General features: G+C 50.5%; 1 protein-coding gene and 1 long non-coding RNA gene across 8 annotated transcripts; one reads left to right on the forward strand and one right to left on the reverse strand.

The window, feature by feature from the left end:
• Positions 1-769: 769 nt before the first annotated feature.
• Positions 770-2,704, reverse strand: LOC128135181 (uncharacterized). Of its 2 annotated transcripts, none has more exons than XR_008232983.1 (3): positions 2,607-2,704; positions 2,324-2,429; positions 770-1,217 (listed from the first exon to the last, which is right to left on the reverse strand). It is a non-coding gene; the product is annotated as an uncharacterized LOC128135181 (long non-coding RNA). The 2 variants fall into 2 exon arrangements; XR_008232984.1 differs by having other exon boundaries at positions 770-1,303.
• A 2,284-nt stretch (positions 2,705-4,988) lies between these two features.
• On the forward strand, positions 4,989-11,376 carry LOC128135180 (E3 ubiquitin-protein ligase synoviolin-like). 6 transcript variants are annotated; one of them, XR_008232978.1, is made up of 3 exons: positions 4,989-5,040; positions 9,180-9,325; positions 10,191-10,616. XR_008232978.1 is itself a non-coding variant. In XM_052773867.1 (2 exons), exons 1-2 carry the CDS (start codon positions 4,996-4,998, stop codon positions 11,255-11,257), a joined length of 360 nt encoding a protein of 119 aa, XP_052629827.1. In that variant the 5' UTR covers positions 4,989-4,995; the 3' UTR covers positions 11,258-11,376. The 6 variants fall into 6 exon arrangements, 1 of the variants encoding a protein (XP_052629827.1); XR_008232980.1 differs by having other exon boundaries at positions 9,180-9,306; XR_008232979.1 differs by having other exon boundaries at positions 9,236-9,325.
• The last annotated feature ends 6,337 nt before the right edge of the window (positions 11,377-17,713 follow it).

Here is a 17,713-nt window from a genome sequence, read left to right on the forward strand (position 1 = left end):
GGGGGAGAGAAGGTGAAGGGACTGGCAGGACAACAAGATAAAGACAGGACAAGGGACAGGGAAACATTCTCAAGTGATACGGGAGAAGAAACAGCAAGAACTAGAAAACAGAAACAGGGAGCCAGGTAGAGAGAAAATTTTCAAAAAGCAACAGCATACAAGAAACATAGGCAAGAACTAACAAATAGGCACAGGGAGATAGAAAGAGGGAGACGTAGAAAGAAAATCTAAGAAGTGACAGGGTACAGGACAGAGAGGGAAGAGTTAAGAACTAGAGACAGGGAGATGGATAGAAGGAAACAGAAAATTTTGAAAGCAACAGGGTACAAGAATCAAAAAGTAGGTACATGGAGCTGCATAGAGGGAGACATAAGAACGAAATTTGAAAAGCAACGGGGTACAAGAAACACAGGTGAGAAATTAAAATAAGGTCAGGGAGACAAAGAGAAGGAAAAGTAGCAAGAAAATTTAAAAAGCAACTGGGTTTAAGAAACATGCAAGAATTTAAATAAGGATGGAGAGGTAGAAAGTTTCAAAAGTGACGACATACAAGAAACATAGGCCAGATTTTAAAAATAGGGACAGGGAGCCTGAGAGAAGGAAACTGTGGTGGGTTGACCTTGGCTGGCTGACGAGCGTCCACCAAGCCACTCTACCATTCCCCCTCCTCAACAAGACCGGAGGGTAGAAAATACAACAAAAAAGCTTGTGGGTCAAGATAAGGACAGAGCAATCGCTCACCAATTACTGTCACAGGCAAAACAGACTCGACTTGGGGAAATTAATTTATTGTCAGTCAAAATCAGAGTACAATAATGAGAAATATGAACAAATCTGAAAAACACCTTCCCCCCACCCCTCTCTTTTTTTCCTGGGCTCATCTTCACTCCTGACTTCTCTACCTCCTCCTACCGAGCAGCACAGGGGGAGAAGGAGCGGGGGGTTGCAGTCAGTTCATCACAAGTTGTCTCTGCTGCTCCTTCCTTCTTTGTGCTCTTCTTCTGTTCCAGTGTGGTGTCACTCCCATGGGGCCGCAGGTCCTGCCAGAAAACCTGCTCCAGTGTGGGCTCCTCTCCACAGCGTCACAGCCTCCTTTGGGTGAATCCGCCTGCTCTGGCGAGGGGTCCTCCATCGGCTGCAGGGTGCATATCTGCTCCGCCATGGACCTCCGTGGGCTGCAGGGGGACAGCCTGTGTCACCATGGTCTTCACTGCAGGCTGCAGGGGAATCTCTGCTTTAGGACCTGGATCACCACCTCCTTTTTCTTCTTCACTGACCTTGGTGTCTGCAGGACTGACAGCTTCTGCACAGCTTTTTTTTAGCCCTTCTTAAATATCACAGAGGTGCTACCAGCGTTGCTGGTTGGCTCAGCTTTGACCAGTAGCAGCTCCATCTTGGAGCTGGAACTGGCTGTGCCCAACATGGGGGCAAGTCCTGGTGTCTTCTCACAGAACCCACCCCTGCAGCCCCTATCCACTCCCCTGCCCCAGCTTGCCACACAAACTCACTACAACAGTGATCGGCTACAGGGCAGAGAGGGGGGATTGAAAAGTAAGGAAAGGGAGACAGAGAGAGACAGGGTGGGGAAACAGCAATGGGCTACAGGACAGAGAGGAGGAACTAATAAAAAAGGAGAGGGTACCAGACAGAGAGATGGATAAAAACAAATATTAGTGATGAGCCACAGGGCAAAAGGAAGAATTAAAAAACGGGACAGTGAGGTAGATGAGAGAGACTGAGAAATATCAAAAACACTGATGATCTAAAGGGGAGAGAGAGGGGAAATAAAGAATAGGGACAGGGAAGCAGACAGAGAGAGAATAATAAAGACAAAAATGGGCTATGGGACAGTGAGGGAAGAAGTTAAAACATAGGGACAGGGACCTGGAACAAGAGAATCTAAGAAAGTAAAAGTGTATCCAGAATACAGGGCAGAGAAAGGAATTTAAAAATAGAGACACAGCATCAGACAGGTGACAGCGGTGGGAATTGTGAAGGGCTAAAGGGCAGACAGGGAGGAATTAACAAGATTGGGATAAGAAGACAGACGGATAGATGGAGAAAGACAAAGTAGTGATGGGCTGCAAGGCAGAGACAGAGGATAAAAAAAAGAGGGATGGGACAGGTCAGAAGTGCAGAGAGAAAAAGAAAACAGAGAGGCAGAACAACAGAGAAAGAGACTTAGAGAACAAGAAAGGGCGAGGTACAGAAAAAAAAACAACAAAAAAATTAAAGCAGTGAGAGAAAGAGAAGGTGGGGGCAGGGAGGGACTGGGATGCAGAAGAGGGGTGACACAGCCCCAGGGGTCCAGGACTCACTGTACCTCCCGCTGTTGGAGCTGCTGGGAGAATTTGACAGTTCAGACATGTCTGTCTCTCTCTCCCTCTCCCTTCCTCCTCTGTAGCTGCACTCACTTGACTGTCATCCACCTAAGAGAATAGACTGGTGTCTTCCAGCTCTTACAATATGAGGCTTCCTAGAAACACAGCCTCACATGCACACACACTACATGACTGTACTGTGGTTTTGGTTATGAATACAGACCCTGCCGTGCACACTGGTGATCGGACCTGCTGAGGACTACACTAGGAAGGATCCATCCTCACCTGGAGAGGCAGGCTATCTCCTGTCTGCAGCTGGTGGCTGGATCCTCTTTATTTTATTCTTCAGCAGCTTTAGCATTCTGTAGCCTCTCCAGCTTCAGCGTCAGCTTCAGCAGCTCCTGTCCACAGCCAGTAAGCGCTCCGCCTGTCCCTCTGTGCTCCTGCGCCGCAAGGAGAGGGAGGCCAGGCAGAGACAGCCCACGCAAGCCTGAGGCTGCTGCAGTCAACGGCATCCCCAGGGGACGAACAGACAACCGCACCCACAGCGTGGCCTCTGGGAGAAGGAAAGAGGCAGCAGTGACCGTTAGTACCGCAGCTCGACCCTGGCCGGAGCCCCTCCTTCCGCAGGGGCCTCCGCAGACGCCGCTCGTTCCCCGCGCCGCTGCTAACGGCACCCCCGTTAAGGGAGACTCGAGACCACCCCAGGGCCAGCTTGCTGCCCTCGCAACAGGGCTCGGGGGCTGCCTGCGGCTACAGCGCAGGCTTCAGGGGAGGGGCTGGAGCTGGGGGCAGCCGCACGGGCCGAGCCGGGCCGGGGGAGCTCTGGCGACTCGGGCAGGCGCCCGGTGGCCGCGCCTGGGGGGTGCCCGCCTCCGTCCCCTCTTCCCTTCTACCGGCTCTCGGGGAACTCCCTGGCGCTGCCCTGGCCCGGCTCGCCTCCGGCGGACCGGCAGCCTGCCGCGGCGGCCGCTTCGCAGCTTCCCGTCCTGCCAGCCCCGGGCGGCCAGCGGGCAGGAGGCACCCCTCGCCCTCGCCCTCGCCCCCGCCGGAGGGAATCGCTCGCCTCACCCGCGGTCCCGGCGCTCGCCAGCTGCCGCCGAGACCCGCGCGCCGCCACGCTGCTCCCGGGGACCGCGCATGCGCCGGAGGGGCCGGAGCCGGCGCGCGAACGCCGGGCTGCCCCACGCGCAGGACGGCGCATGCGCCCGGGAGGGCTGGTCGGGGAGCGGGCGCAGCGGGAAGCCCGCGGAAAACCACGCGAAACCGGCAACGCTCCTGAGTCTGACCTGGTCGCACTCCGGGGGCCGCGGCGGCGGCGGCAGCAGCGAGGACTACGCCGCGCCCGAGAGCCACGCGGCTGCCCGGCCGCCGAGTCCGCGGAAACTACAGCTCCCGGCATGCCCCGAGGGGACGCCGCTTCCGTTTCCGCCCACCCCCACGCAGGTGCAGCCGCAGTCCCCGCCGAGCCCCCAGCGCCGCTCCGGGCAGCTCCGGCGCGCTCCCGCCGCCGGCTCCGGACGGTCCCCGCCGCCGGCTCCGGCACGGCGCGGCACCCCCCCCGCCCGGCTCCGGTCAGTCCCCGCCGCCGCCGCTCCGGCACGGCGCGGCACCCCCCCGCCCGGCTCCGGGCAGCGCCTGCCGCCGCCGCTCCGGCACGGCGCGGCCCCGCCCCGCTGCCGCTCCGCGCGTCCGGCACGGACCCCGCCGTCCTCCTCGGGGCTTTCCCCGGGACCCGCCGGGCGATTGTGCGCAAGCCCCGCCACGGGGCCCGGGCCCCCCCCCGGCCCACGTGCTCCCGGCCCCCCCCCCGGCCTCGGCACAGGCGGCCCCCACCTCCCCCGGGCCACCGCCGTCTGGGACGTTCGCGGTCCAAGGGGCGCCCGGCCCCGCTCACCTTCTCCCGAGGAGCAGCCGCAGCCCGGCCACCGCTCTGCTCCGCTCCGCTCCACTCCGCTCCTGCCTGGGCTCCCACCGGCCCCGCCGCGGCCCCTCCCCCGGCAGCCCCCCCTTCGAGGGAGGGGCCGTCGCCATCAGCCTCACTGCCCGCACCTGGGGCTCCTCCAGCCCCGGCCCGCAGCTGTGGTACCGAAATCCCGAATAAAACTCCAGAACACCCATGGGAAGTTCAGAAGCAGGTGCTTCGTTTATGGAATGAAAGATGTCAGAGTAAGATGACTCTTGACGAGCTGTTCACTGGGGTAAAAATACAGATTTTAATACCTGTCTTATTTTAGTTCTAAGACTTGGCAATTGCCAGGTATCATCTTTCCGATTTACCCAGGTCCACCGTCGAGGCCACAAGGGAGATTTCTTCCAGAGAGAGGATAGAGTTATTAAGTCTAAAGTCCATTATTTGCTTTTGTCTTTCAGGAAAAGGTGAGTGGATCGTATATCATCAATATTCACCCAAACAGTTAACCCTAAACTTTTCACCTGTCCTTTAATACAGTCAATTCCAAGCTAATTTTTTTCCATTATTAAGAGGAGACCCAGGATCATTTAAAATATTATTCTACTTTCTACAAATACATCCCCCATCTTAGAGCTTTAGCTACTAGAGAAAGTCTTTGGATTTTGGGGTCAGAGGAGTTGCAAGTCTAAACTTTCATACCCTTCTCTTTAGGATGTGTGATTCTTCTCTCTTTGTCTAAACCAATCTAAATTTCCATAGATGGTCCTGACTCTGGGTGGATCTAACAAGGATCCTGGAACTCCAGTAAATTCCAAACATCGTTTTATATTTTAAATAGGATCCCAAGTTCCTTTTCGCACTTGTCTCTACGGTTTTGGCAGCTGACAGCCCCAAGGGGTGTTTGTACAAGTCTCTCCCGAAGGGCGATAAATTAATTCTTTTGTCCGTGAGGTGGATGGTTTGGTAATGTTATAATTCAAAATGCTATAATTCCTTCTTTCAAATTTAAAAAAATAATTGCCTTTTAAATCCATCCAATTTAATTTGCTAAAATGATTCTCATTGTTCTACATCTTTTCTCGAGTTTTGGTTAAATTCAATGTCAGTATTCTCCACGGAACTAGATTTTCATCTGACTTTGGAATCGGAAAGCAGGCTGTTATCGAGGTTAAATTTTGTGTCTTTACAAAACTTTGAATCAATTCCAAAACTAGAATTTTTTTTTTTTAATCAAAATTACAGAAACGGTTAATATCAAGATTAATAGCTCAAACAATAATTGTTTCATTTTGTTTATCTTGTGTTTAGAACCCCTCAAAAAAAATACTTAAACCCTATAACACACAAAAAGATTACTGCCCTTGACAATATTCCTAATAGCAACCCCAATATTATAAACTTTACACAATTGTTTTCCCAAACAGATAACGTGAAACTTACAGGTTTTCAGTTTCAAAGGGCCAGTTTCTTTAGACTTCCAATTCCCTGTTGGTGCTTTCTTTAGTCTTGAATAATGAAGCCAAGGTTCTTCTCCCAGACCTTTACTGCTGTAAGTGTTGTTAAAATGACTCGATACGGTCCTTTCCACTTCTCAGTGATTTTATATATATTCAGTCTCCTGGTCGGAAGGGATGCGCTGCTACGTCCAATTCTAAGGGTCCAGCTGCGGAGACATACTGACGAAGTTCTTGAAAAGAATTTCTTAAAGAAATCATAACACCTTTTAAAAACATATCTCCAAAGCCACTCAAGATACTCAGAACATAGGTCTCTTGATACGGTCTTTCATATAACATTGCATAATGACTTAAATTTTCTTTCTCTTCTGGCTATACTCTGATTCTTAATAGAGCCATGGGTAAGGCTTTAACCCATGTGAGTGAGGTTTCCTGACAAATTTTACTCAACTGTTGCTTAAGGGTATAGTTCATTCTCTTTCTTCCCCCCCCGCCCCCCCTTGCTTGTGGTCTATATGGGGTGTGATAGTCTCAATCTATAGATAATACTTTGCTCAACTTGTCTCATCATCTTTGCTATAAAATGAGGGCCATTGTCAGATGACATTCTTACAGGCACCCCATATTTTGGTATTATCTCTTTGAGCAAGACTCTAACTACTTCTCTTGCTTTGTTGGTGCGACAAGGGAAAGCCTCGGGCCACCCAGTAAAGATATCAACTAAAACTAGGATAGATCCTTCTTTTCAAGGCAATTCTATAAAATCAATTTGCTAGTATTCCCCTAAAAAATTTCCTTATTTAATAATTCCAAAGATAATCTTATTACTGATTTGGGGATCATTTCATATATAAATTTCACATCCGCTTATAAATGTTTAAACAATCTTTGTCATATTTTACTTTCTGTTCCCCGATAGCCTTTGTTATGCTCAGCTCGGGCAGTTTCTCTTATTATTGTGGGCGGGACTGTTATTTGACCTGTCGGTGTTACAGCCTGTCCTGTTTCATTTTGTTAGCCTGCAATCTCACAATTAATTCTTCCATCTTTTTCATTATAATTTGGAGTTTCTTTAGGCAATTTTATACTTTTCTCTGGAACTAGCGCTAGGATGCCTTTTTCTGCAGCCTCTTTAGCAGCTTTATCAGCCAGTCGGTTACCTGCGTTAGGAACAGTCTTACCTAACTGATGCGCTTTACAGCGCGTTATCGTGACCGCTGTTGGTTTTTGAACGGTTTCTAACAATTTCGGTATTTGTTCTGCATGCTGAATGGTGGTTCCTTGTGCAGATAACAGTCCTCTCTCTCTCCATATCGCTCCATGCGCACGTACTACTCCAAAAGCGTACTTTGAGTCTGTCCAAATGTTGACTCGCTTTCCTTGACTTAGTTCCAGAGCTCGAATAAGAGCTCTCAATTCAGCCTTTTGGGCAGATATCATCGAAGGCAAAGTTCGCAACGCAATTATCTCCTCGGTTGTTATTGTCTATCTCGATAAACGTTTTCCTTCACAGATGAAACCGCTTCCGTCGGTATAGAGTTCCCAGTCTGTTTCTTCTAGCGGCACATCTCCGAGATCCAGTCAGCTGGGGTAAACTCTTTCGATTGTCTGCAAGCAGTCACGTTCCAGTTCTCCTTTAACTTGATCAGTTGTTGAAAACGCAACAGGGTTAACGGTGGTAGTAGTTCTTAAGTAAACATCATCTTGTTCCAGCAACACCACTCGGTATTTCAGCATTCTGCTAGGGGATAACCAATGCCCCCCTTTCTGTTTTAGCGCAACAGTTATCGTATGGGAAACGTACAGCGATCCTTTGTCCTCAGGTGAACTTACGAGCTTCCTGGATCAGTAGCGCAGTTGCAGCGACGGCTCTCAGACGACCAGAGCATCCCAGACTCACGTGATCTAATCGCTTCGAGAAGTAGGCCACAGCTCGCCCACTTGGCCCTAAATATTGGGCCAGGATGCCCAGAGCTATACCTCTTCTTTCGCGAGTGAAAAGTTCAAATGTCTTTGTGAGATCTGGCAGGCCTAGGGCTGGCACCCCTATTACAGCCTGTTTCAATTCTTTGAAAGTAGCTTTCTCGGCATCAGTGACGTGCGGAAAACAGACTCCACAGTCAGTGAGGTTGTAAAGTAGGTATGTTCATTCAGCGCTGGGCAGCACGGGGGGTAGTCCCACCAAAGTCGTGCGCACCCGACTCGGCAGTTTGTCTCAAGTTTATACAGTCAAGTGTTACATATTCACAATACGCCTATACATATGCATGACCTATCCCCGCTTCATATTAAAATTAGCTCCGAGAGGTCATTTCCATAGTCTCCTCTCAACTGCGCTTGTGCAGTGCCTCTTTATGGTGGTCGTCTGGTGGTCGCAGAGATGAAGAGAGATGACTCCTCTTCGTCACCGCTAGTAACCTTTTTTCTTGCGCAGGCTCAGTGATTTCTTGGTATTCACCCAAGCCGCAAGACCGGTCTTAGCTGGCTCTTGGGGCCTGCTCCTGCTTCTTATCGGGAGCTGTCTCTACCTCATTGGCTGGTCCTTGGGACCAGCTCTTCTTATCAAAGACTGTCTTTGCCTCAGCTAATTTCAACAATGTAAGCGCTAAACGTCATCTCTCATCCCCCTTTATTATGTCTACTGAGATTCTTTTGACTCCCCTTGTCTCATCAGTCCAATCCATTGTTTGAGGTTTTGAGCTGCTCCTATAAAGGTCGGACCAGCAAGCCACAACTGATAATCTACAGGTGACACCACGCAACCATTCCCGGAAATGCTCGTCATTAATTTGGTAGTCTTAGGTTCGGGGAGACGACAAATTGCCTCTTTGCTCTCAGTTCCTAATTGTCTCTGTCCTTTTAGGATTTTAAAACTCAAATAAGTTTCTTCTTTCTGGGTTATTTGGGTTTTTTCTTTTGACACTCGCTATCCACTGATTCCCAAAGAGTTCAAAAAGTTAATAGTTAACTTTGTGCATTGTTCTTCCATCTCAGCTACAATTAACAGATCATCCATACATTTCAACAAGATTTCTTGATTATTTTCTTTCTTCCAAATCTCTAATTCTCGTGCCAATGGATTTCCAAAAATGGTAAGACTATTCTTAAAGCCTTGAGGCAAGACTGTCCGTGTATATTGTCTTTTTCTCCCAGTCTCAGGATTTTCCCATTCAAAAGCAAAAAGCTCTTGACTGTTGGGATCCAAGGGAATACAGAAAAAGGCATCTTTTCAGTCTAACACTGTGAACCATTCTCGTTTCTCTGTTAGGGTTGTTAACAAAGTATAAGGATTTGCTACTACCGGATGAATATCTTGTACTATTTGATTTATTGCTCTGAGGTGTTGAACTAATCTATAATCTTTTTCATTAGCCTTTTAACAGGCAAGGTCGGGGTGTTATATTTGGATTCACATTCTGTTAACAATTTATATCCTAAAAATTTTTGTATTATCAATACTAACCCTTTCCGGCTTTTCAGTTTTAGGGGGTATGGCTTAATTCTTAGCGGATTCGATCCTGGCTTTACATCAAGTCTCACAGGTTCTGCTTTTTGGATTTACCGGGAACTTCCCAGTCCAGACGATTGGAATTACAGCATTATACTTTGACTGGTATGATCTTCTGCTTTCGGTAACCATCCTGTAACAACAAAGCCACTGCTTCAATATGTTTAGTTTCTGGAATTAAAATTTTAATCTCTCCATTTTTTAATTTAATTTCTGCCTCTAAGTTCTCCAGTAGATCTCCCCTTAACAGGAGTTTAGGAGAATTTGGCACATACAAAAAACTGCCGAGTGACCCATTGCTTTCCTAATTTCATTGTTAAAGATTTAAAGAAGGGTCTAGTTTCTCGTTCACTTGTTGCACCAACACCACCAATTTCTTCAAAACTTAACTCTCCCTCTAAGGTATTTAAAACTGAAAAGGTGACTCTAGCGTCAATTCATATTCAATTTTCTGTTCTCCCAGTTTAGCTGTAACCAGAGCTTCTGCTGGGAGACTCCCCTCCGGTCCCCGTCAGCTACGTTCACTTAAAAAGAACAAATCTACCTATGGCACTTCATTCCGTTTACTCTCTCTCCTACAAAACAACAGTAATTGCAATATAGTATTATAACTCAAAGTTCTGTTTGTTTCCCATTTTTCCTGCAATTCACCCCAGTGTGCCAATAAACATCCCAACGGTGATGTTTTTGGTATCTTTTCATCAGCAGTTCTATTTCCTGCACTCTTATTCTTAAACAATTTTGCTAATGCCATTATACTTATATACATTCAAATCCCAAATACCAAACAAATGCAAATGACAGTTGTCCCAAATAATACACAAAGTCCAACCCAGCAATAGCTTTCGCTTACGACTTAGGGGCAGATGCCTAGGCTTCCAGTGCAAACGGGTACCCTCCAAGCCCCAACCCTGCGAAGCTTTCGCCGCGCCTCACGGGCAGGCTTTCCAAACAAATTCCAAAGAAGCAGCGCCTTACCTTTTTTCCAGGGAACGCTGCGAGGAGCTTTGTGAGTCGAGGGCGATGGTTCTCCCCGAGAATACCTCGGCGCCGGCCGGAGTTTGATCGACACTCGATCTCGTCCAGTCTCACTCGCAAGGTCCCGTCTGGGTCGCCAAAACCGTTACCGAAATCCGGAATAGAACTCCTTAACACCAACGTGAAGTTAAGAAGCGGGCACTTCGTTTATCGCAGCGCTGGGGACACGGGGGATCGCTCCTCCAAAGGCGTGTCCCACTTAGTATCAAAATCGGTCAGTTTTTACAGACTTTGTCTGTCAGGTCATTGTTACATAAGCTCTTTCCATAAAAAGGCATACTATGCTCGTTCTTAAATTTAACCTTTCTAAGGATTGGTCCTTTGATTATATAACCTTATCAATATTCTTATTTAAAAACAATCATTGGTCAGTTACACTTAGCTCTACTGACTGGAATCTTCGATACTCAAATCAAGATGGGAAGGGTAAGGGGGTTTCCAAGCAGCAAACTGGCGTCCACGACGGTTTCCTTCGTTTCTTGAAACGGAACATAGAAAAACCTGTAACTTCCTGGTGAGGTTTCTAGGGTTAGCTATTTCCAACCTTAACAATATTAAGGTTCCGATAGTCACATGTAACGCAGTTCCTAAAGTTTCTATGGCTACGTTTCAAACGTAACAATCCTATACGTTACGCTTCACAATTTTACTTCTTAATCAAACCTAACTCTTCTATGTGATTAAATTTTGATTTCTTTACCAGAATATTTGCAACAGCTGGAGCCCAGCAGGAACAGGGGGGGCATGGCCCGACCCCCCCAGCGCCTCACCTCCTCCTCCCCTGGGCTCCCTCACGGCCCCTCGCCCCGTGCAAAGGGAGCGCAAACGCAGCCCGGAGGGCAACGGGGCCGGCCGGCCGGTGTCCGTTCGGTCAGTCGCGCGCCTAACGAGTCCTGCCAGCGAGTCCGCTCCGGGGCTCGGGGCCCCCCCCGACGCTCCCCCTGCCCCTGGGACACCTCTGATAGCATATTTCCATACATTCTGTATGGCACGTCTAAATATTTTTGGGTGGTTTTAATATTTTGTACCAGCCGTGGAAACTGGTTTGCTGCTAGGTGACTGTAAAAGTGAGATTTAGTAAATAATTATTAGAAATCTTACACTAACATGATGATTGAAACAATAGACAAAAGTATAGCCAAGCAATTAACTAGTAGAGGTAGGTACTCCTAAGTTTTGCAGTTCTTTGCTCTTATGACTAGATGAGAACAATGCTGAAACTGACCGCATGCGATTGAAACTGCGTTAAGCTTCAAGATCAAAGAACCAAGGACAAGAATAAAGACTTCAAGGACAGCCAGCAAGAACTTCAAATGGGCCGGTGGTCGCAAAAGCAGCCCTTCGGCTCAAATGGATCCTTCATTGCACGTGATCGGATGTAGGCAGTGCTATGATAATCACTTGCCATCATTTTCATGTATACGTATACTAATCTGATTCATATGCAATTAGTTAGTCTATATGACCTGTTTGTGCTAAAGCTGTGGCACGCACGCTAGGTGGAACTATCCCCTGTGCATCCAGCGCTGCAATGAAGAATGCCTGCTTTCTAAAACTCCAAAATGAGCCTTCGAGAGTTTCTTGGACCGGCTTTTCAGTATCAGAGGTACAAGGGAGGAAAGGAAAAAAAAAAAAAAGCAGCGGTGTGGGAAAGAGAGGGGGCCAGGGGAGGGGCAGGGAGGGACCAGAACGCAGAAGAGGGGAGAGAGAGACAGGGCCCCGAGGGCCCGGGGCTCACCACAGCTCTGTTTCTTGGCACTGCCAGCAGACTTTGCCAGTTCAGACGCTTCTTTCGGCTCCTCTCCCGCTCCCCTCCTCTTCCGTAACTCCGGCTGCACGGCCGTCCTCCCCCTAGGAGAACACGCATCTCACAGGTCTTGCAAGACGAGGCTTCCTAGGCACGGAGCCTCGCTCGCCCGCACGCCACGCGGCCGTACCGCACCGTCGGTGCTGCACACGGACCCTGCGGTGCACCCTGGCGGTCTGACCTGCTGTGGGCTACGAAGAGGGATCCTTCCACACGCGGAGAGGCAGGCTCTCTCTTGCCTGCAGCGGGAGGCAGCTGCCGGCCGGGCGGCCGGGCGACCTTCCATTTCTTCTTCTCTACCTTTCTCTGGCCTCTCCAGCTTCAGCCGCAGCAGCTCCTGCCCACAGCCGGTAAGTGCCCTGCCTGTCCCTTTGTGCTCCCACGCCACGCCGCGCCCCGCCGCGCGGAGAGGGAGGCCAGGCAGAGACAGCCCATGCAAGCTTTCCTTTCCGGCAGCGTTTCCTTACCGGGAGGAAGCAACGAGCGCGGCGGCACCTCCCGCCGGCGCCGCATTGCCGTTACCGTCGGACGGGGGCAGCCCCGCGCACTCGCAGCCTCCGAGCTGCAGTACCGAACATTGGTCGCAGGGTGGCAGCGGCGAGCGCTTGGCACGAGGCGCCGGCGGGGCTCCCCAGCGGCAGTACCGAACATTGGTCACGAGGTGGCGGAAGAGAGCGGCGGCGAAAGGCGCCGGCAGCGCGCATGCGCGGATCCCGAGCTCCTGTGCCGCGTCCTGGTTGCCAGGCAACAGCAGGAGGGCGGCAAAACGCGCCACCGCGCATGCGCGGCTCCCGAGGGCTAGGACCGCCTTCTGGTTGCTAGGCAACACCACGAGCGCCGTAAACCGCGCCACCGCGCATGCGCGGTTGCCGAGGCGTCGTGTCGCGCTACGGTTGCTAGGCAACAGCGGTGGGCGCCGTAAAAGGCGCACCGCGCACGCGCGCCTCCCCAGCTGCCGTAAAGCGTCTCAGTTGCTAGGCAATAGCAGGAGCGCCGTAAACCGCGCCATCGCGCATGCGCGGTTGCCGAGGCGTCGTGTCGCGCTACGGTTGCTAGGCAACAGCGCCGAGCGCCGTAAAAGGCGCACCGCGCATGCGCGCCTCAGAGCTGCCGTACAGTCTCGGTTGCTAGGCAACAGCACGAGCGCCGTAATCCGCGCCACCGCGCATGCGCGGTTGCAGAGGCGTCGTGCCGCGCTACGGTTGCTAGGCAACAGCGGCGGGCGCCGTAAAAGGCGCAGCGCGCATCCCCAGCTGCCGTACAGCCTCTCCGTTACCAGGCAACAGCGGGGACCCAGCCACACGCGTCACCGCGCATGAGCGCTTCCCGAACGCCAGTTCCCACCTTCGCTCGCCGGGCACCAGCACCCCCGCAACGATCCTCTTCTGAGCATCAGCTGGATGAGACACCACTGACAGCTCAGCCCAGTAGAGACCAGCCACAGGCGGCAACTACTTACTGGGGGCACAGGGCTTACGTTGCCCTGCCCTTTCCCCACTCGCAGCCCGGGCAGTCCTCTTCATTGCCTCCGTTCCAAAAAGCACCCGAGTGGCTGGAGCCTTTACAGCAGTCAAGCGCAAACAACAGACAATGCGGGCGGTCGCCTCTGTCCCTGCCCCCCCACCCCATTACCTACAGAGGAGAAGCAGCACAGGGAACCTGCAAACGGCAGGGGGCAGGGGGGGGTTGCCCTGGACCAAGCCCCAGGGACTGCTGTATCCGTCTGCACGTGGCATCAGGGTTGTGGGAGGGACAGCAGCCAGTCAACAGATGCTGGCGAGAGATTTAAAAAAAAAAAAAAAATAACGCCTGGTTCAGGTGACAGCCTGAAGGCAGGCCACGAGAGACCCAAAGCTGCTTCGTGCCAGAGGGGCAGCTCTGTTCAGCAGGAAACGGCGCGTCCCAGCGGACCAGATGCGAGCGGCCGACCTGCAAGTGAGCGATACCCTGGCGATCCTGGGGCTCTGTTGGGGTGGGCGCACCTTTCCTCACCTCTGTGCTATCACAACTCTGCTCTCCTAATCCTGCACGCACGCAAGGCTTCTTGTGCGGGGCTTGTCTCTTATCGAAGAGACGCTGCACGGTGTTACTTACCGCCCTGCCCTGCGGCGTGCAAAGTAATTAGACAGGAAGCAGGGAAAGCAAAAGAGGCGCGTCGGGATATTAGATGTCCTCAGCAGATGACCGTAGAGCCCTCGAGGTTCCATCTTTGCTCCCTACAGGAGCGTGGCTCCGCACTCCTTGCCGCTCCCGCCAGCGAGCGTCACAATTGCCCTTTGCTGCCTGCAACGCGCAGTACCTGCACGGCCCGAGTACTGCTGCTTACGGAGCAAGAGGCGCTCGCTATAAAGCGGCAATGAAGAACAAGGACGGCCCGTCAAGACGGCAGGAGGAACACAGAGAGCCTCCAGCATTAGCCAGGCAGGGCTTCCAACTCACCTCGTGTCGTGGTTTAACGCCAGCCGGCAACGAAGTCCCACACGACCACTCACTCGCTCCCCCGCCCCCAGTGGGACGGGGAGACAATCGGAAGGGCGGAAGTGGGAAAACTCGTGGCTTGAAACGAAAACAGTTGAATCATTAAAAAGAAACAACAACAACAACTTGTAAGGAAAAGAAGAAAAAAAATGACAGAGAATGGGGTGCAGGCAGCATGCCAGGGGTCTGAAGCCTGACGGATGATGGGGGGGGGTGGGTGTGTGGAATACGGAGGAGGGAAAGGGGGGGGGGGGCAGGAGATAGGAGAGCAGGGGATGCGGGGGGAAACAACTCACATGGGTTAAAAACTCGCGTGGGTGAAGGGGGCGGGCCGGAGCAACAGGGGGGCATATGGGGGAGAAACACACACGGCGGGAGGGTAGGGGAGGGTACAAAGGTGCACGGGGGGACACGGGTGGGGATGACCTACCCCAGGGAGTCCACCCGGGATGATCCACAGCAGGTAACTCACCTGGGATAACCCGCAACAGAGAATCCACACCGGGAGGACCCCCAGCAATGCCCCTCAAACTGCCTGTGCTTCACCCCCAATCTTCCCCAAACTGGGGAGTTTTCTGCTTTTTCAAAATACTCAGTTTGGGGTGTGTTTCAGTGCTTTTCCACAACGTAAAAAGGGAAGATCTTTTGGTTGTGGTTTTGTGCATGAAAATGGGGTGGGTTTTTTTGCTTTCCAGCTGCACAAATCCAGGCGGATTTGCCTTTCCCAGGAGTCCCAAACTCGTTCGGTTTTTTCCGTTGCAGACCCAGGATCAGGGGGTTTGGGGTTGTCCTGGTTTCGGCTGGAATAAAGTTAATTTTCTTCTGAGTAGCTGGTACAGGGCCATTTTGGATTTAGGATGAGAACAATGTTGACAACACACCGACGCTTTAGTTGTTGCTAAGCAGTGTTTATACTAAGTCAAGGACCTTCCAGCTTCTCATACCGCCCTGCCAGCAGAGGCTGGGGGTGCACAAGAAGAGTCGCTGAGCTAAAGGAGGATTCCATGTAAACAGGTCAGCTCGAAATACACCACCTCCTTTAAAAGTTAAGAGCGATTTGAACGCTTAAAATCAGCATTTAGGCTAATTGATACCATTTTGAACACCTTCTTAGCATACAAGTAAACACTCTTGCCGGTGTTGGAAAACGTCTCCTCCCTTCCTTACAGCACTGCTGCAGGGAGATAACCCTGGGAGGCTGCGGGACGAGGTCGTACGCAATCAGAATCTACGCTTACGGATCCACCGCAACAGCTACAGCCCTTGCGCTGCTGCTGCTTTGCATCTTGCTTGTTAGGTGAATAAAGCTGAAAGTGAAGTGGAAAACTTCAAAAAGCAAAATGAAAAATAAAGAATAAATCTCAATAATTCACTTTACACTAAAAGGGTGTGCCCATGTTTATATACATCCAATAAAAATACATTATTGAAGCAGTAACTCACCAAAACCACCTCAGGACTCACTGTCACTAGTTACAAGGCTGCTGATGCTTCCTGGGAAAACCTGGAAAACACACGGAAGCGACGCCAGTTTGTCCTGTTTTGTCCGCGTTTCTTCTTTGACCTTGATTGCTTTTAGTACAAGTGCTAGTTATCTCAGTAAGGTTGTCGAGTACTCCTATAAGATATTTAAAAAAACTCATTGACTGCAGAAGCACAAAGCTTTTATCGTGAAAACAAAGCCCGTTTCTTCTGAACAGCTGAACTCTTACGAACAGTTTCTCCCCTCTTTTAGTACAAAATTATTTTCACGGTATCATTTACTAGTAAGCGCACGGAAACAGAAGATTACATGCTTTCAGGAAGAGGAAATAGACAGAGGGAAGTCAACTTGGCGTAGGCGTAACGTGCTCCAGAACAGACCTTAGTTTTAGTATTCGTATTAAAATATTTCACAGAAAAAATGTGGAAGGAGAGTTGGCACATTCTTAATGTTAACTTTAAAGTCCATACTACAAGTAGCTTTGGAAAAATGCAGACACACATCGTAGGCATACCTTGTACTTGCAGACCACTACGGAATCTTTCCATCTGTCTTGTACTTTCACGGCAGAAGAAAGGGCAACCACAGTGAAATGGTGGCAGCTGACATCCACCTGAGAGAGGGGGAAAAAAAAACCCCAACAAAAAAACAAAACAAAACAAAACTTTAGCATAAAACTGGGTAGGAATCCAAAGCTGCCTTTTTTTGTGAAGGTTTGTGAAGAGAGTACGACTGAGCAGAGCAAAAAGTATTTTTGCATCATCTTCGGTACAGCCGTTGACACAGGCCACTAAAGCTTTTGCATTTTTCAGACAACCGTGCCTTTTTTTTTTTTTTTTTTTTTTTTTTTTTTGACTCATTGGTAACTTTAGTTTCACTAGAACTCACTTTCCTAGATACACGCAGGTGACAGACATAGAGACCTACATACATTTTCTCAAGCCTTAGCATAGCCAAGACTTCATCACCCTATATGACCTAAGTCGAGTATTTTTACTAAAGAGCACAGCAACACATCTGTCCTTGTGAACTGCCTCGTTGCAAAAAAGGAATGATTTTTTCCAGGCCATTGCTCCAAACGGTCAAGATCTTTTAAAACCGCAGTTGTGCCACCAAACCCGCTCAGGGTCCCTCCTAGCTTTTGACTGCCCTGAGATTTAACAGGCACACGCTCCATTCCATCTTCCAACAGCAAAAATACGTTAACGCTCTCGGACCCAGAGCGCAACCCTACGGATGTCCACACACACACCCCTTGCCGTTTTGATGAGGAGCCACCGAGCATCCCTGCGAGCACAGCTGCACGCGCCAGATCGGTTTCACCTACGCCACCAGTTACCGGTTTCGGTGAATGTAGTTTCTGACGCTTTAAACCGAAAACCGTATCTCGATGCTTCGCCACAGTAGAAACGACCCATCGCTAGAATGCTACAAAAACGCAGTAACACAAATTGCAAACCCACAGCAGCAACAGCTCCACAAATATTTAGACCAGGAACAAGGGAGAAAAATTAAACAGCTTCATCTCACGCACAGGGGAGCGGCAGGCAGAGAAAAGGGTCGGCATTCTGAGCCCTTACAGAAAACGGGCATTCTCCTTCCATTCCTCAGCCCGTCCGTTAAGGTCTCAATACCGCAACGCTACTACGGCAACGTCGAGAGTAGGGAACAACAGCCCTGCCGCTGGACTTGCCATTGACCCATGC

The sequence above is a fragment of the Harpia harpyja genome, chromosome 22 (assembly GCF_026419915.1).
Source record: "Harpia harpyja isolate bHarHar1 chromosome 22, bHarHar1 primary haplotype, whole genome shotgun sequence".
NCBI classification, from domain to species: domain Eukaryota; kingdom Metazoa; phylum Chordata; class Aves; order Accipitriformes; family Accipitridae; genus Harpia; species Harpia harpyja.